This window comes from Lycorma delicatula, chromosome 1 (genome assembly GCF_047948215.1).
Source record: "Lycorma delicatula isolate Av1 chromosome 1, ASM4794821v1, whole genome shotgun sequence".
Lineage (NCBI taxonomy): Eukaryota > Metazoa > Arthropoda > Insecta > Hemiptera > Fulgoridae > Lycorma > Lycorma delicatula.
Genome location: NC_134455.1, coordinates 61,413,067 through 61,434,018, shown reverse-complemented (window position 1 = coordinate 61,434,018; position 20,952 = coordinate 61,413,067). Strand labels below are relative to the sequence as shown.

The window sequence follows — 20,952 nt, the reverse complement described above, 5'->3', positions numbered from 1 at the left end:
ACAACCTGGGCACCAGAAATGACTGCGGGATTTTTTTCTAAAGGGGTGAAACAGACCAGGCATAAACGCAGTTTGATTCTTGGCAAATATACTAGTTGATGTCCTATATCTTGTGATGGTCCAGGTTCATTTTGAATATCACCAATAATTTCTTCATCAACTAGGCTGTCAACAAAGCTGACTAAAAATTTCTCATGACGAAGTGGTTTGTAAGCATTCGTATTGTATAAGATATAAGCATTGAACAAAGCTGTATCCAACAAGTTATAGAAGATTTTCTTCCATTATTTTCTTGTTGCCCAGTCACATGTTAGATGATACACTGACTTATCCTTGTTATCCACCCCATCCATATTCAAATTATATTTATGAATGATAACTGTTTTATAATTTTGTTTGCCACTTCTGCTTTGAATAATTTTGTTCTAGGCATGGCAGTCAGTTATGATGAGGTACAAAGGTTTCCTTGTGCACTTTTCCCAAATAACTGACTAGAAGTATTATTATTTTCTGAAGTATACAGAGGTCTGAGGGTCAAGTTTTGTACTTAGTACTGACTTCAATAGATCTTTGGATCTTTTATTTACTTTTCCTGTAAGAAATATTTTGTTACCTAACTATCTTTTTGCTAAAGGGAATTTGGTATAAAGATTATATGTGGAAACATGATAACCTCTGTTCAATAGATTTGATGTACTCAGCAAGTGCATAATTACTTTTTCATTGAAAGGGTCATTAAAATCTGCTAAAACTTGTTTTCCAATATAAAGCTTGGTATGCAGTATATAACCATGTTTACTTTCAACCACTTCAAATTTTTTAATTCCAAACTTAGCATGTCTTTTATTTGGCAAATGTAAATGATAATAATATGTGTAAATCTATTTTTATACCAATAATTGATTCATCAATTGATAAATTTTAGGTTGGAGTAAAATGTATTTTGAATGAATCATTCATAGTTTCAAGAAATGGTCTAACTTTGTACAATGGGTCATGGCCTGGTTGTGTACAGAAGGAATATGTTGTGAACTTATATGGAAAACAGAAGATAAGTTCAAAATGATTTCGTGACTGGGGAAAAACTGCATTATTTGAGATTTTGAAGTGCTTCAATATTTCTCTGTATTGTTTTTTGGATTGAGGCCCATATTTATCACTAAGGTTATATATTTTTCATCTTGGGAATAAATACATTGAACTATTTTTGAAGTCTGGAAAAGGGACCCATATTGCCAGAATCTGACTTGTTCTGAATGCACTCTTTTGCATATTTATTTGTTTCTTTTACTAGAAGATTCCAAATTGTATCGGAAAAAACAAATAGAAATATGCCAAAGGGAGACTGTTCTGTGGGCAATTGTATATGCCAGGATTTCTTACTTTGAATTCTTCTTTGACTAATAACTGGTTCAGGAGGTATTATAGGCTCTTACCCAATTAGGTTCTGTGTATTGAATCACACATTCTTTGTCATCAATATTTACCTCATGATCCAATTCATATTTAATTTATTCATATTTAATGACAATTGTCATTACTTATGTTTTCACTTTTGTCATTACCCAAATCATTTTGTGTAGGTTCAAACAATTCATCACTAACTGAAGTCAAATCACTTAGATTATCAAAATCAAAATTATTTATAGCCACACCACTATCTTCTTTGCTATCTAATTCTTGTAAATAATAATGAATTTCACTACTTCTTGATAATTCACTTATATTTGATGACCAAACCGCAAATAAAAAGCATCAGTTTAGGTTACTACAACAACAAACAAACAGCAGCTCATTGTACAGAAAACATTCCCATATTTTGCAGGTCTGTCAATCGTACATAATTTGCTAAAATTTTTAAATGGTGTGATATATTTATAAACACATTTTCTTTTTAAAATGGTATATAAAACATTGAAATTATCTCAAAATTAAAGACGCTGTAAGAAAATTAGTACACACTGATGGAATGTGTCACAATTGCGACTAGTAGTTGAGATGCTCGCAGATGCATTGTGATCGCATTGCTTATTGGTGTGCAGGGTTAATGAACAGCTCAAAGTAATTACATTGTTTTAGTATTGAACCAGGAATTCAGATTTTTCAACTGGGAGAGCCTATATCTTCCAGGTTCATAACTAATTACTGCTTTTACATGAAATAAAGGTCTACTCAAAAAGAATGTGATCATGAAAAAGCTTACATAATGGCTTCCATTCCTAGTTTCCTTTGAATGGCTTCTGATGACTCTACACACAACCTGGTACCCAGTGTCATTCCACTTTTCAGTTTTTCTTTTGATTGGCTACTGGTTGTATTATTGCATTTATCAGTATGTCATCCTGGTTGATGCATTGGAAACCTTTTAGTGGATCTTCAACTTTGTGAACACTAGAAGTCACAAGGAGCTATGTCTAGTGAGTAAGGAGGCCAGTGACCCTGAGGAATTCTGTGTCTGACTAAGAAATCTTGGATTAGATGTGATGAGTTGGTATGCTATTTTGCAAAATTTCTTTGAAGACAATGCAGAAACATCCAGACATTATTTTTTATTGTTAGTTTGTCCTTCTGGTGTGTATTCATGATGCATAACTTCATTTTAGTTGATAACAGTCAGTGGCACCTTTACTTTACTTATTGCTTGTCTTGCTTTCTTCTGTGGGAATGATTGTGACTTGCAGTGTGAAAACGGAGCTTTACTTTCTGGGTTATATGAAGGTGGAATGAAAAGTTTTAGGACTGGATAAGAAAACAACATTTTTTTGGGTAGATTTTTATTTATTTTTTAACGTAGTCACCATAACGTCTATACACTTAGCCCAGCATTCCACAAGAGCGCTTATTCCAGTTCAGTATGTTGATTATCGAACTCCTTACAATAACCATCTGTGATGGCAGTAATTGGTTGAAAACCTCTTCCCTACAACATTTTTTTAGGTTAGGAAACAGTTGATAGTCATTGGGAGCCTGATCAGTCTCATTAGCTATTAAAAGTCGACGTAAAAATTCCTCTGTATTATATCGAAAGAGCTCAAGACAATCATTTGAAATATTTTTTTGGCACTGTTTTTTATCAAGCATGAGCAGACGCTGCACCCATCTAGTGCACAGCTTGTTTGTGCCTAAATATTTGTGCAGAATGATGCACATGCATTCTGTTGACATGCCTACAGACTCTACTAATTCACTCATTGTTACTTGTTGATCTGCCAAAACAATTTTATGCACTTTTTCTGTCATTTCTGACGTAATCACTTCAGAAGGGCGTTCTTTGCATGGTTCTTTCCTAGTGCATGTTCGATTTTAAACTCTGTGACTCAGCATCTAGTGTTTTACTGATATATTTGATGATTAAGAAGAGTCACCCAATGTCCTATCAAGCTCTTATTTAATTTCCTTTGCTCTTTAAGCCTTTCAGAAAAAAAAATTATAATATAGATTTCCAGATTTTTCCATTTTTCAAAAAATGCCCTAATTCTCTACTTTGACAAACTGTAAATACTGTACTAAGTAATTCAGTGACTTGAAAATCTTGTAGTAAACTAATGAAGAATGGCATCATGTGATGCCACTAAGAAATTACTTCATACTAACCCCACCTCTATGTGAGGCCCAGAACTTTTCACCCCCACCTTCATATATACACTCACAATTCATTAATGAAGTGCAGCTCTGGTACAAATTTTACCATCATTTGTGCATGCCCAAATCATTTATTAAAATTTGTGTATGAACTATTGCTAATCTCAGTTCACTAGCAATTTCTTGAGTGGCCAGCTGATGATTATCCATTGACAGAGACTGTGCACATAGTAATGGCATTTAAATTTTGCCTTATTGACGGCCTACCAGTGTGTTGGTTATATAACTGAAGTTTTGTATTTTGAAAATTATGAACTATTCTGAAAATGGCTGTTCATTCTTTACAGCATATCATTCTTTACAGAATGATGTAACTGCCACAGTTTTATTTCTGAAAGTTCACTTAATATTACAACATTTTTTTTGGGTACATTACCAAGATTTTGGCTGAATTTGATGTAATGTTCAATATGTTGTGATGTGTAAAATAAAAATGGAACAAGTATAGTTGCAGTAATATAAAATGGCTATTAGACAACATCTGATGCACTGCGTGAGGCCAAAAAAAGCCATACATGTGCACTTAGTACTACACTGCACCAAGCTTTACTGTTTGGATTCAGCAGTTTGAAAAATATAAATGGTTGGATAACAGACCTCATATTTACTGAAAGAGTTCAAACAACTCAAGATTACTTCATTATATAATCCAAATATTCCATTTTATTCTCTTAACTGTTTTTATAATTTCCATCTTTTTTTAGACTTCTTAATGCTTCATTGTTTGTTTCATGGTTAGTCCTGAAAACCTTGGAATATGCATGTACTCGCATCTCAGAAACCTCTCGACATCTTTGTAGTGATGTCATCAATGACCTTGCTTTTATATTGTAAAACAAAATCCTGGTATAGTCCTTTACAACTTCATTAAGGTGATGGCTTCTCAATATAGAATTAATCTCTACAATAGCAGCTTGAGTTTGTCCTGTAGAATATTTAGTTTTAAATGAGTGAGTGATCCAGTGAGTTTACAAAGCTTTCCAAGCATGTGAACTTTGCTGTGCTGTTAATCTTTGCTGGATTTAGGAGTAAGTGTCTCAACATGATAAGATATTTAATGAATTTCCTACTGCTGCTAAAGGATCAGAGCACCAGGTTCACCTCTATGGCTCTTGTTCCTTGATAATGGTACATGAAATATATGTAGACATATTTAGTTTTTCAGTTACTGCTTGTATGAGTGGAATGGGCAGATTACATATATAGATTTATGTATATAAGCCTTTGTTATTTTAATTAATTTTTAATACAGTTTATTTACTAAAATTGAATGCATATTTCTGATAAAAAATGCATAGTTCCTCAAAAAAGTGTTTTAAAAATCTCTGATAATCATAAATACTAAATTGAATGTAACATAAAATATTTGTCTCACTCCAGCATATGGGTGGCTCAGATAGGTTATTAAAAAAAACCAAGATATGTAAAATATTAAATTTTTAAGGTATATACAGATCATTTAGGAATAGCATGATGTTATTAATAATGAAGATGCGAGTGTCATAATGTTCAAATTGGGTATGAAATTTGAAGTTGATATAGAATTAAGTAACTAGTTATAAAAGCGATGTTATTTTTAGTGAAGCAGAAGATTTTATATGAAAAAATACAGTTACATGAGGTTGAAGTTAAAGCCAAAGAAAGTATTGATGAATGGAGAGAAGAAATATGTTTTTATTGAGATATCTTGTGGCAAACTACTTTAGAAGAAAGAGAACAGGAAGGGGATCAACAGAAGAATTTGAATTAAAAGACAGATGAAAAAGAATCATTAAGGATAAAAGTAAGTAGATAAGTAAAATCACTGAACTATGAAACAAACTGATTGGACTTAGAAGGCATAAAGAAACTGTTGTACTTAACTCTTAGTGTGATTAGAACAAAATACCTTTGAGTTAGTGGGAAAAAAAAAAATTTTTTCTTGTTTCATTAAAAGTAAGAGACTTCCCAGTTTCCATGACATCTAGTGTTACAAGGATTATACCCTTAGCAGTCTTTCTTGCTATCAGTTCAGATACCAAGTTTCACTACAAGGCTCTGACTGTTTATTCTAATTTCCTTGGTGACTAATGATTACTGTCATTTGTTCTTTGTTGTGTTTCAGAAGAAAGGCTTGCAGAACAAAAGGAAAGGAATGAAGATAAAAGTTTAATTTCCAGAAAAAAACTGCATTAAAATAAACTATACAGATTAAGACAAATCTACAAAATGAAAATATAATAGTTTACCTTCAACAGTTTCTTTTTTTTTTGCAGTTGTACTGTATTTTGAATGAATTGAATATCCTTCAGTAACTGTGCTTAGGTGACTGTTCAGAGCAATGGAATAACAAACTCTTAAAATATTTCTGAGTAGCATGTTCTGTTTTTGTGTTATTATTAAACTGTTTAGCTTATAGAAGAAAAATGTAAAAAGATCTAATTAAATATGTTTACTGATTGTTGAAAATTTTACACTAGACCTCATATTATAGGGTTATCTCTCTTCATAAGGAAAATGTAATTTATGACCAATTTTGTTGAAATTTTATGTGAATTTTTGTTACAGTTAGCTCAAATGAAGAAAACAAAGTGAACTCTACACCGCTCTTAGACTATTTGCGTACAAGACATGCTGAACGATTACGAGCACGGGAAGAAAAGAGAAAAAAAGATTTGGAACGTAAAAAAGCTCGAGATGAACAACGAAGAAGTTCAAAGAAACCTGAAGAAGAACCATCTGTGGTAAAGGTTAGTTTCACCTCATTGAATGTTTTTGTGATTTTATAATGAAATGTAGTCATTGTGAATTTGTAAAAAAAAACCATTGTAAAATGTTTTATTGTACTAGATCAATATAAATCAAACTTTTGTTTTTAATGTTTATTAGAACAAAATAAAACTACAAAACATATTTATTGCTTGTCAACATAATTTCCCTAAGTTTTACATATTACTTATTGTTTGGAAAATTTGTGATCCTTTCTTCACAAACTCTTTTCAGTCACTGGAATTGATGTCCTCCCAGTATCTCCCTCAATGGCCCAAATGAAAATAAATCACAGGGGGATAAATCTGGACTGCACAGGGGTTGTTCCAAAGTTTCCCAGTAAATTTTGTATAGTTTATATTAAGTGCTAATGGCTGTGTGAGGCTTGGTGTTGTAAAGGAGAATCACATTCGTGATTGGCTGTAACTTTTGTTCCTATAGGCAGTTTGTTTAAGAACCGACAATAGTACCAGAATTCACAAATGTTCAAAGAATCATTGATCAAAACACCTTTCTAGTTCCAAAAGGTAGTTGCGAGAACTTTTTCAGTTGATGGATGCACTTTTGCCTTTACAGGGCAAGACTCTCCATCTTTACACCACTCCATACTCACTGATTTTGGACTCAGGAGTCTAGTGATAATCCATGTATCATCATATGTAACTATTTGGTGCAAAAAATTATTTCCATCTCTTCAAAATAGATCAGGAGCCTTTGATAAATTTCCTGCTGGCCCGTTTCTGATTTTGGGTCAAAAGTCATGGAACCACCTGACAGAGCAGAAACTAAAGTGCTTTGTGATAAATGAATGAGTACTTTCGTGAATAATACCTACTTCCGAAGCAGTTTCATCAACTGTAGGGTGTTGGTTGTCTTCAATGAGGTCACAGATTGATTGTTGTCATCCATAACACTTATTCTCGAATGCCTATTGTGACTTTTTTATACAAGTTTCATGCCCTTCTTTAAGTTTACTAGCCTGTTATAGTCTTGGGTACATGTCAGTGACAAGTCCATGAACTGTATACACAGTCAAAATTTTTGGGGTTGTGACACCCTCATTTATTAGAAACTTCATGATAATACATTGTGCAACCAATGATGGAACCTGTTGCTCTGACATGACACTACTGATCAGGGAGGTGAGAATGCCGAGGTGGCTGGAGTGTCCGTCTCCTCCCTATATTCACCTTCAATATCCCTCCAAACCAACTCACTTATGTTTGTGTGCAAGCCATGAAGGTAAAAGTCTGCATTAATATTTGGCTGACCTTTGTACTTAATTAATTAATTGTTATCTTGGTAATATGATCCACATGTGTATACATTTTTTTTCATAAACTTTGAACTTCAGTTTAAAGTTGAACATTATATAAAATGAGAATTGGATCTCTTGTTATTAAGTTTTCAGTGAAATAAAAATTTATCTCTTGGGTTAGGATTCTTGAAATTGTCAGCTGCTGTAAATTTGATGGATGTTTAATTATGCATAATAACTGTCCAAAAACATTACTATGTCATGTTACATACTGGAAAAGTAATCTGGAAAAATTATCTGTTGTTTTTATCAGTATTACAGTGAATCATATTTCCTCTTTATCAGAGAAGTTATCTAGTTACGAGATTTTTTGACAATGTAGCCACTCTGTTTATTTTTTCAAAAAAGTTCTTTGTTCTGAAAACATACAAAATTTGCATTTTAAGATTTATCTTACAGTACAATAAAACCTTTTAAAAGGTGTTTGTTGCTTTATTGTATTTGTTTGTGGAATTTGTGGTAGGTAAATGTTTTTCCTGAATTTTAGTTTTTGTATTTGACTAATTCTTTGTACTTGTTAAGGTTGTTTAGGCTTTTGAGCTCTATGTATATTATTGCATTGTAATTATATAACTTGCAGTACTTCAGTTTACTTCCTTTCTTTTAGTAGTTTCTTTCCTTTCCTTCATTTACATTTTTTTAAATACTAATTCTGGTAGACAATCCAGTTTAGAGTTTCTCTTTTTTGTGAATGAGGAATTTCTTTATCATTGTTCTGTGTTTGTCTTCAGACTTCTTGTTGATAATTTCAATAATAATTCTGGCAGGAAAATTTAAAATTACAAATTGTTTTCCATGTTTCTATAAGTATGGATGTCACAAGAGCATTAACTGGGTATTTTGGAAAGAAGTAAGATGAAATATAAGACTAGTTGATGGGATTTCTGATGTAATCTGTAATTGTGAGATTGTAATGTCAGGTGATCTTTATTTGGTTGAGATTTATGAGATTTTTAACAAATATATAAAAGTAATTTTAGAAAATTAGAAATAGAATATTATTTTCTTTTTATAATAAAAATTATTTTCACAATCTGCGGGTGATAAATGTGAATCTTGGTAGTCGTTCATGTGCTAGTATTTTGTTGGGTATAAAGTAAATTTAACATACGTTTGGTGTAGGTATAGATGAAGACAACTGAAGATTAATTTTAATCTTGAAATAACACCTGCAGTTTATTTCTTATACATATAAGAAATACACAGGGTATTTCTTATACTCTGTGTATAAAACTACTTCTATAATGAGATTATTACAGCTATATTACTGATATTATCTACCAGAGATTGGTCATACTTGGTACTTGTTTTGCTTGATGATATCACATAAGCTTGAAACTTGTGTGTGGGAAATAGAAATGCAATTTTTGTAGTGTGTGACAAATGCCCATACCTTACTGGGTTTTGAACCCCTGGACCTCTGGATGAAAGAACGAGACGCTACCACTCTGCCACTGAGATCAGTGCTAGTTAGAGAGAAAGTTTTTTTTATAGGTTGTGTATGTTTGTGCCACATTCAAGGAGTTACAGTGAGATACATTTTTTGTTTAAAGTTCATAAGTTAAAATTGGAACAAAGAGTAATTAAATTTTGCTTAAAATTAGGGAAAACAGGTACTGGAAACATATGAAATGTTTGAAATTGTGTGTGGCGGAGAATGTTTATCAATAACAACTGCGTTTAAAAGACATAAATTGTTCAAGGATGGATGAGAATCACTAGAAGAAGAATGGTCAGTCAGTGTATCATTCAACTTCCTAAACACAAAACTCAGCAAGCACTAGTGGTTGAAATCTTTTTTCCCAAGATGCAAACATGGAGTGAGTGGTTGGATGTTAAAAAAAGTGACAGGGGTTAATATAGATTAATTGTTTATTGATCCCTAATTAAATTTATTTTAATAAAGAAATGAAATATTTCTCTTTCACTCCCCCCCCCCCCCGCTCACTCTCTCTCTCGTAGACTAAATGGTTAAAATTATAGATTTATTCTACTAATTCTTATTATGGAATACAATTCTTTAATGTAGTGCATATTTAGTTGTAAATACTATTGTAGGTTGCTGTCAGAAGGGTAGACAGTGGTGAGTCTTTCTTTTTTTTACATGATTAATACATCAAATAAGCTTGAAACTTGTTTCTGGAAATACAGAGTGGAAATATTTTTACGTGTGAAAAATGCCAAAATTACAGTTTGATTCTAAGATATTTTTGTGCAAAAGTTACTGTACATTGTTTTTACCGATCTGAAATATTTTTTTCTTATATTTTACTGCCAGTTTATATGTAAATTAACAAATTTAAAATTTTTTCTACTTATGAGTACAAACATATTAGTTATGCCATTTTCATTTATAACCATTCCTGACTGAAGTAAATGGATGAGAACCAATAATATGAAAACTTTGGTTCAAAAAATTTTCAAGTTGATTTATGTCATTAAAAGTGGAATGCTGGTATTCAGTTAAATGAATATTAACCGTCCAAATTAAATATGAAATTAAAATGCCAATTCTTTAGGATATCTGTCTATATTTGTTTTTATACACATCTAGTTTTTACATGTCCACAAATTAATTATTTTCACAACCTTTTAATTCAATAAAAAGTTATATACAGCATTCTTTTGGTCACCTTTTTGAAATAATTCTAAGTAGGTAGGTATCTTTATTCAACTTCATCTCATATGGCTTTGAAAAACTTAAGTTTAACAAATAATATTAATTTAAACAGAACTTTATGCTCTTTGTAGTATAAAAATAACCTCTGCTATTTTTATTATCTTAATGCCTGATGTGTGATTTTTAACTCAAAACTTGGTTTGAATGAAAACATAGGAAGGATTCTTGTGCTACTAGAGTCACTGTTAAGTTCCTTCAGATAAAAAAATGTTAATCGTTAAGTCTTGTTATTATTCAGATGTAAGCCATTAAAAGCAAATCTTTTAACCTATTTTAAAACTTTCAAATTGAATTTTTTAAGCTTGAGTTATGTTTGTGTCTGGCTATCTATTCAGTGTCATTTCCATTAAAACACGTTCTGGTGATGTATTGAAAGTTACATCATTAATGACAACAAAAAATTAAAATATGTCTTATGACTAGCAGATACGGGGAAAAATTGTCCATAAAGAAAATAAAAGTTGGATTGCTTTACCTTAAAAAATTAATGTGATAAAATTAAAAATGTTTATTTAATTATAATACTTATACTGTAGCTGAGTCTAAAATAATCTTGTCAGACAAATTGTATTAAATGTTGGGGATTTACCTAAGCTTGACTTATTGTAATTTTGTAATTGTTAGAGAAAAAAAAAAAATTTAATTAGGTCCACTTGGTCTTACATTTTTAAAAGACTAACTACAGTGAAATGACTTTGTATTTATAAAGGTAAATATAAAAGTTTAAATTTTAACTTGTGTTATTTACATATTTCACATAAATGTTTTAAAGCTATAGAACTTGAAAAAAATAGGTCTTATAACACTTGTGATTTCTCATACTTTTATAGAAAATTTCTTCTCATTGTTTTAAACAGTTTCTTTGTAAGAGGTTTAGTTTTCTTTTTTAAATGTTTTTATGAAATTACAACAGTCAACTGGTGTCTTCATTAACACCAGACTAATAGGCTAAATACCAGTGAACTGATTTTATTCTTCCTATATCTGTATTAATTACATAATTTTCACAAGCAATGTATACAGCAGTTTCAAAACTTAAGGGGCATGTTTTTCAAATTTTCTTTAGGATTGATTAACTCTAGAAAATCTTTATATTGAAAATATGTTGTATTTCCTGTAATACAACTTTGTTTTCTTATTTCACATTGTAGTCTTATGGAGTTTCTAAGTTGTATTAACTTATTATCTCTCTTAAGCCACCTATCCATCCATGTTCTTATTCTTATTACATACTTTTATTCTCTACCTAACATATTGTAAAATAAACATTTTTTGAGTAAAATGTCTTAGTGGAAATCCTGTATTGAAATCGTGCATTTTTAAAAATAAATCCATTGTAATGTAACAATCCTGGGTAGAGCATATGCTTTTTTTATTTTTTTACTGTATTTTATAAATCTACATTTATTGTTATTCGTGAATGTTCTACAGTTATATATTTTTTGTTTGTACTTGGTTTTCTGTATAATTTCTTTGCATTAATTTTGCAGTGGTATGTTGCTACTTAAACATTTTTGTTCTTAACAAAATGTTTAATTGTTTTAAGTATATAGTTGGCAGCATTATCTTCTTTCCTCTTTTTAGATTATGGTAATCTCATTGTTTGTTCATCCTAAAAAAAAAAATAGCAAGGGTTTCTCTGAGTCGCCCATATCTCGGAAATGTATAAATGCAGTCCCATGAAACATGACTTAATAGTACTTTTTATTTCTACAAAAAGTTAAATTTATTTTTACACATAGTCACAACAATACACTTCTCCCAGTCAGAACTGGTTTTCTCATTCTGTCAATGAAGAATGCTGGTGGTAAGGTCAATGAAGACCTTACTGCATCATTCAGTTCATCATCTGTGGTGAAATAAATACCCTCAATATTTCTCTCTAATTGTGGAAAGAAGTGAAAATCATGGGGTGCCAAATCTGGTGAGTATGGAGGGTGTGGAATAGGTACAAATTTCAATTCCACAAGAATCCTGGCAGTTGCAATGTGTACAGCCAAGCATTACCATGTTGTAGAATTATTGGCTCGGTGGATTGTTGAATGTGACAAACATGCTTTGCCATTTTCTTTTGGGTTATATGATGATTGACCTAGTAGTGTTCAGTTTTTCACTGTTAAAAACGCAATCACTGCATGTTTTAGATGCACTGACATAGCAGGTATACTCTCAACTGATAACATGGCGACTTACAGAAAATGAGAGAGCATATGTAAACAAGTTTTGGAATTTAGGGAATAGGGGGATGAAACTACAAGATGGCAGCAGCTGTCGGTTTGTGCAAAATTTTGTTTTCTCCTATTACATTGTAGTTTGCATTATATTTCAGCCTCCCTTTTGTGTATTAAATTTTCTAGGCTATTTTTGTATAAGATGATAAAATTTGAGTTAACAGAATTTCACAGGGACAAATAACTTCCCTGTTATGATAATCAGGATCTGTTAAATTAAGAAATACATTTATTGGCTACTTAAAAAATAAGATACCAAAACTATATTCCATTATAAATAATTGATTTTGTGATAAGACTAAAGGTTAATCAGGAAGCTCTGTCACACAATAGTAAAAAAAATAAAAATTAAGAAAATACAGTGTTGCTTACTCTTAATATACTAGTTTATCTTCTTAATTAACACTATTTTATTTTAATTACACCACTTTAACACTAAATTTAATATCATTGTTTATAATCTTCAAGATCCTGTGTAATATATTTTAAAGAGTATTTCATATTTAAATAAGAAAAATTTAATGAAGCATGTCAAAATGTTGAATCTATGTTGATAAAGATATTAATTCTTTTTTACTATTTATGATTTGTTAAGCAAATAAAATAAGCCTGCTTGTTATTGCATTCAATATATTTAAAAGCAAAAAAGTGTGTTAATTTATGTAAAAAATTTTCTTGATGTTCAGCCAATTTTCTGGGTTTACAGATGAAGCATTTTTTGTAGAAAAAAAGTGCTACACTAGTAAATCTGGTGTGCTGAGATGCTACACTACTAGGTTTTGTTTTCCTTCTGTTGTAGTCACTGTTGTGGTCTTCATCATTACAGTTGCTTTGCCATTGTGGTTTTGATTGTGATGGATCAGTTAATGTATTTTTAGATGTCACCTCCATGGTAGAAAAAATAACAATATATATATTATACAATGTATAATAAAAAATATATATATATATATATATATATATATATTTTTTTTTATTATACATTGTATAATATATACACATACATAAATCACATACACACATATAATGTTTGTATATAATATATACACATGCATAATTATGGGTACGTAATCTAATGACTGTATAGGGTTTTTTATCTTCAGTACAAAAAGTTAAATTGCAATAAAACAAAAAGTATGTGTAATAACAACCAAACTTCTTTTATTTTTAAGCTTATAACATTACATTGTATTAGAAAAACAATATCATTCATACAGCCTTCCATGGTTTTCCTTGACATAGCAAAGTTTATCAACAAAATTTTGTGTGATTTGCATAAATCAGCTTGAATTCCAAACGTAGAGAATTCCTAATAATGTGTCGAATATTTGCTTTCAAGTCATCACTTGTTTGTGGTTTGTTGCTACAGACTTGTTACTTAACATAATCCCAGAGAAAAAGTCTAAAGGAGTCAAATCATAATATCTTGGTGGCTATTGACATTAACATTTTGTGAAATTATTGAATCAATAAACTTTTGACACTGTAACTGAATTTTTGCAGAAACTGTGTGACATGTGACACCATTCTGTTGCAACCACATCTCATTCAAATCAAAATTTTCCAAATATGAAGAGAAAAAATTGAATCATAGCTTGATTAGCATTCACCATTTACTATTTCAGCATCTCTTTACTCATTTTCAAAAAAAAATTGCCCAAAGATGCCACCAGCCCATAATCCATACCAAACAGTGATTCTTTTCAGGTAAAATGGTTGTTATTGAATCATTTGTGATTTGAAATCATCCCAAATGGCAATTTTGCTTGTTTACAAAGCCATCAAGCCAAAAATAAGCCTCATCTGAAAAGATGATTTTTTGATGAAAATTTGGATCCACTTCGAGCTGCTCTATTGTTCAATCTGCAAACCTTTGAGCAAAGAATGGTGTTCGTGCTTTTAATTCTTGACTTTGTTGAATCTTGTATGAATGTAGACCATGATCTTTTCGCAAAATTTATCATATTGTTGAAAAATATTCCAATTCTTGTGAACAATGTGAAATCTATAATTTTAATTTTCATGAACTCTTGGAATTAACAACAGCAATATTGTTTTGACTTCTTTTGTATTTCTTTTGTGAATGGGTGTTTCCACATCAAGTAGAGAAAAATTCTCTTTGAAATTTTTAACCAGATGATGAATTGTGGTTTTGTCTGGCCGATTACGCACACCTTATCTATCACAAAGTGATATGTAGCTTTAACCGATGCCATATTTTCATAATAAATTTTTGTGATTCTAAATGTTGTTGAGGCATGTAGCATTTTATGATGATTTGTCATAAACTACTGTAAACAGAACATTTGAAAACATAAGAGAACATTAGTCGCCACCACAATCTTCAATTTTTTGTGCTCAATTTTAAAGACCCCTTACTTAAAAGTACCTCCTTGATGGTCATTGGTTTATGATGTCCGTTGCCCATTGTCCATTAAAGTAGGAATTGTACATATTAAATGTACGTATTGAATATGAGGTTTCTTGCTGGTCTCTGAACATGGAAAATGAATTGTGTGAAAATAGTCTGAATTTTACAGTAATTAATTTTTATCTATCAAAGACCAGTACAATGCAGTATATACGATATAATAAAAATACAAGAATTAATGTTTCTGATAAGAATTTTTTAGATGCTTTATTTTGTTATTGTACATGAAGAAAGACAAGATTACTCAGATAACAAAGTATTTTTGTTTTAATCTCATGGTTGGACATAGTACGATCCAAGGGTCTAGAGGTTAAGGAGGATCCAAATACCCTAACAGTGATGCTTTAGTTTTTTTAGCCCCTTGGGTTGAATAAGTCTTTTAAATAATGTCTGAATTTTACAGTATTACATTTTTTTAGAGTAGTGCAGAGTAGCAGGGAATAGTGGGTGTGGGGTGCAAGAGGGTCTTAAACCTGTTAGAAACCATTAAGTTACTCCTTATCTTTGTGGCATTAGAATTCATGGGATATTGAAAGTATCAGTTTTCTTTGTATTAATTTAGGAATGGTGTAACAAGGATGGGTTATGGAAATTTGATCCTTATCAATTCTGGGGATTTGCTCTCCTAGACCCTAAAAAACTGATTACATAATAGTTTACACATAATAACACATTCTTTATTTATATTTTATTAATAAAATTATCATGAGAGTTAATTAGAGGGGTTAGAAGGATAGATATTATACCTTTGACATTAGTTCCCATTAGCCTTTGTCACTCTGAAAAAATAAGGTTTTAAATGGTGCAAGGATTTTTATGATCAGAACTGTAGTTTGTGAGATTTCCTCTGTCAAACAAGTATATGTACATACATAAAGAAAGTGTATTTTTATAATAGCGTATAGAAATTTTTTTATTCAATTTTTGTATATATTTTTTTTATTGCAGTAACTAGTGTTTATCAATTGGTTTTAGTTGAGTTGTTTGTTCTTTGCTTATATAGATTGTACATTATCTGCCACTTTAATTATATAACATAAGATTTTTTAATGTTCCTAAAAAAACAGTAAATCAAACAAGTTAGTTCCTTTCTGTTTAATGTTCAATGCCCTTGTTTAATTTGATTGTTTTGTATATATTCTATTTTTTTATTTTAAAAGTTCATTAACTGAAATTTCAGTTTCATTAAGTTCTTAAAGTGACATTAGTGAGTGTGTCAGAAGCTCATTGATTTTTTGCTGTTGATGAGAAACCTATTTATATTCAGTATTTTAAGCATATTGTATAATTATTGCTAAGCAAATATAAAGTATCATTAAAAGTATCATGTAGTTTAGTTATTATTTGACTTTTTTTTATTAATTAAAACAAATTTTTTAATTCCTAATTAGTTCTGTTTATCCTATGTAGTTATTTAAAATAATAATAGTTATAATTATTTTCCATCCTTTATCTATCCTTTGTCTTTTTCCTGCCACAGCCACCTGTTGTATCCATGAAGCCCAAAACAGAAGACGAGAGACTGATGGAACAGCAGACAATATTTCTTCGTAAACTTCTTGGTTTGCCCAATCCATGCAATTCAGTTATCCAGCAAAGTTGCAATGAAATTGTAGAAGATCTTTCAAGCAATATAATTAATTCTTGTGCTGAAAGTGTGGTTTCTCTAGTGAGTGGTAGCAATAAACTCTCCTCATCTTCAAGAGGAGACTTTAAAGTTAAAGAATCATTTTATTCTAATTATGTATCTAAATATAATCATACAAATACTGGTAAATCAAAATATTCTTTAACTAATCGGAATGGTGATGTAAAAACGTATTCTGCTAATGGGTATTGGAAAAGAGAGACATTTTATAGTGAGGGAAGTAGGAACCGAAAACTTTGGAAAAACCCTGAAACCAGATATGATCACTCAGCCAGGTTAAAAATGAATATATCTATAAAGCCAGTTTGTAATACCAAATGGAAAGATACTTCTATGGCTATGATTGATAAGCAAGACACTTCACTAAGATCTTGTGAAATATCTAAAGATAATTGTAATAAGGTCAAAGGGAAGGAGTATAGTCTTGAGAAGGAACTGTTGGATGAAAGTGCTTTAGAAGCATTTCCAACATTTGAAGAAAGCAAATTACACAAATTACAAAAAAATATTTTAAAAGCACCATTGATTCAAACATCTCCAATAAAAAAGGAGACTGTTGAAGCAATAAAAATGAAATTTCAGATGTGGAGTCATGATGTTACTACTAAAGCTATTTCTTCGAATAAGAAAAAGGACTTGAAAAAAAATGATTCAGCACAAGTTAGAATTATGAAACCACCTTCAAGGTTTATTAGGAATGGGATAAATCGCATGATGCGTGAAAATGATGAATCAAGGCTAGAATTGATCTATGAATCCATCATGGAAGATGATATGAAGGATGTCCTGAATAATAAGTCCGATAATGTTGGTATGATCAATAATATGAGATGTAGTGGTGATGGTGTAGATTATTTCTCTGATAATTACAAGAAATCTGTAAAAGATTGTTCTGTTAATGAGGCAGTGACTCATCAAGGTAAAAATAATTATTCAGATTACAATTATCGATTTTTAATTTCTAATAATGTAAAACCTAAAGCTTTTGGATCTGGTAGAAAAGTAGTTCCTCATAATTTTTGCCACACTTCTAATCATAATGCTAAATCTGATTCTTCTCCTAATGATGGTTTACCTAAAGCATTTAATTCACTTTTGGCAACTGAAAATAATCAGAACTGTAATTGTCATCAGTCTCATAGAAATGAAAATATTATAGGATCATCCAAAGGATCATCCAGTACTAGTAATATTAACAGGAAAGGCTCACCCTGCAGTATTATTTGTTGACAGTAGTTGTGTACTGTTATTGATTTTTTTTACTTTAATTAAGATTACATCCGTTGACTTCAAAACAGATGACAACTTTCTATTACAGTTAATTGAATAACATATTTTTTATATTTTCTTGTTTGTCTTTAAAACAACTGATAATACTGGCTGGCAAATGCATCATTTTGTAAAGCTTGGGGAAATCAATTTGGCCAGAAGCTTCAGCAAACTAAACTGTTTCTTATGTGAGATGAATGAAAATTAATTGGTTGTTTTGACTGATAGTTTATCAAATATAAACTTTGATGGAAGAAAAGTAGATTAAAATAATATTTCAGTCATTTTTGTGCAGATAGTATGGACTTACGCACTTTTTAGCTACATAACATGTTTATTTGTTGAGTATATTTATTTTCTATACCATAATTTCATTTTATTAAATAATATATTTCAGAAATTGTTGTTCATTAATAAATATTTTGATAAGTTGCTAATAATTTGTTAATTTAATTTATTAACTTTTTTATAATATGCATTTAGCAATTGCTAGTGGCAGAACAGTTTTTGTAAAGTTACTTGTAATTCATGCAGAAATGTTAAATACAAATACTCTTGTTTCTTTTATTAAAAAAAAAATATCAAAGAAAGTACAGAAATTTACTTAATGGATATTTATTTACTTTAAATTATTACAACAGATTTTCATTTCCTATACCATAAAAATATTGAATTGATATACCTACAAATGTGGACAATCAATGATTATTGATGGTTAATGTGGATATTATGAAACAAGTCAGAAATTACTTTTCTGCAGTCCCAATTTTCTGCCAATTGTTGGTCTTTGTGAATTAATGTATCTCACTGTCAATTATCCAGTGACATCAATCTCTATCAGATTGGGAATGAATACTTTGCTACTGGACAGAGTTCTATACATCCAGAGTTTTTTTAATGTTAGAACTACTATGTACATTGTTAAAGTTTCTTTGAAACACGACACTCCATGAAATTTTACTTCAGGTGTTTTCTCAGTGTTATTAAAATTAATAACTTATATTCTTGTTAGTTCAAAGAGGTAAAAGCTCTCATTATTTTTAATCTTTACGCCTTACATTTTAAAGTTATGAATGTATTCTGAATTGCTTTTAGTATTATTAGCTTCACTCAGATTCTCTGATTTACCATAAATTTACTCTCTGAATGGTATGCAGCTTATTATCTATTAAAAGCACATGTAATACCTTTCTTAAAGAGTTAGTTTTCTGTATAATGTATATTTCCACATTTGTGTGACCTTCCTTTTTTGCTTCTCTTAACTATTGCAGATGGCTACTGAAAAAACAGTATTTAAGTTGTAAATTTCCATCGGTCACTCTTTAAAAAGATATCAATTATTGTTGAGTGACAATTGTAGAATGTCTAGTAATTTGAATGTTGTTAAACATCTGCACATGTGAGGAAAGATATTTTTGTGCACATCTACTTAATTAATGCAGCTTTACTTTTAATACCTTTTTGTTTCTTCTGGCAAACAGTTTGTGAAAGTACAGTTTTTGAGTTTTTAAAATAATAAATTGGAGTCAGTTCCTCTGCTCTTGTGATCCATCCTATTTTTTAATAGCTTAGTGTGATTTTGTGTTCCTATCTTTAAATGTTCATAATATCATGAAAACTCAACAAACTTTTATGATTAGAATACAGATCTTGATCTGTACAATTTCTGAAAAAATTGGCTTGATTATGCCTTTTATTTCTGTTGTAATTTTATTTTTATAGAAAAAATTTCCTCAATTGCAACCTGCATCACAGATGATAATGTGTGTACATAGACTTTTTATTGTAAAATAAAGATTATTTTAATTACTTTTCCCTAATAGTTGATAGAAAAAGTAAACCTTTACAAGAGCAAACATGTTTTTGGTGATTTTTTTTATTATATGTAATTTTAAAACAGCTTACCAAATTCCAATTTGATTTCCTTGAGTGCTTTTGGCTATTCTGTCATCTTAAAGAGTATAATTATGACTAACATATATAAAACTATAATCTTACATAAACTATAATTTTACATAAAACTATAATCGTCATTTTGTTAAAATTCGTCAAAAGTTAAAGTTTAAAGTCTAAATCACTATGTCCATATTGTAATAGATGTTTTATCTTAAAGATAACAGTTGAGAAACTATTGCAATACGGATGTAGTCACTTAGACTTAAAACTTTAACTTCTGATGAATTTAACAAAATTACATTCAGTTGTTATATGTATATAATTTAATTATGTACGATTATAGTTTTATACATGTTAGTCATAATTATCCTCTTGAAGATGACAGAATAGCTGAAAGCGCTCGAGGAAATCAAAATGGAATTTGGTAAGCTGTTTTAAAATCATATATAATAGTTATTATACCAAACAGTGCCATGTTCAAAAAACTAGATTTTTTTTATGTTTCCTAACAATGTTCTTAATAGTATTGGAAGTTTTTGTCAGGGTGGCTACAATGTTTGTAGTTAGTGTTATAAATAGCTGAATGTAAATATTGATAATAAATACTTAAAACTGTTACTGGACTATAATATATCATGAACATTTTCTTTTAAAAGTGTTTAAGGAAATAATTGTTGGTGAGGGAATTTGTATGCCTTTGAAAAACAGATTGCCAATCTGTAAGTACTACTGTCTTGATTGAACGAGTATCTATGGAGAATCCAAGCTAAGTAATAATTGAGATACTGAAAAGGTGGAAAAACCTTTTGTTCAACTAGTTAGTCAGACAGTGGTTACAGTCTGACCAGCAAGATCATAAAGTTAACTTACATTAGGTTTTTTAGGTTTTGAGATCTGCTAGTTTACAATTAATGAAAACCTACACGACATTTTCTAAGGAATTTTTTCCTTATGTTTTCTTTTATGTGATGCTCTTGTAAAATACTGTCAAGTTAAATTTGCAAACTATCAGATAATATTTGTTAAAGTAAAAAGATGAGTAGAATTTTTTGTCAGGCAATTGTAGGATAATCACACAAAATCAAATAA

The 20,952-nt window shown here is 30.2% G+C and overlaps 1 protein-coding gene across 3 annotated transcripts in view; it reads left to right on the top strand.

The window, feature by feature from the left end:
* Positions 1–20,952, top strand: part of LOC142318825 (uncharacterized) — a 76,090-nt gene that overhangs the window by 19,554 nt on the left and 35,584 nt on the right. For 2 of the 3 annotated variants that reach the window (XM_075355361.1, XM_075355351.1), the window contains exon 5: positions 6,190–6,371. In XM_075355361.1, coding sequence (XP_075211476.1) covers positions 6,190–6,371 — 182 coding nt within the window. Of the gene's footprint in view, positions 1–6,189; positions 6,372–16,530; positions 18,241–20,952 lie in introns of those variants that run through there. The other variant, XM_075355368.1, reaches the window with a different exon arrangement.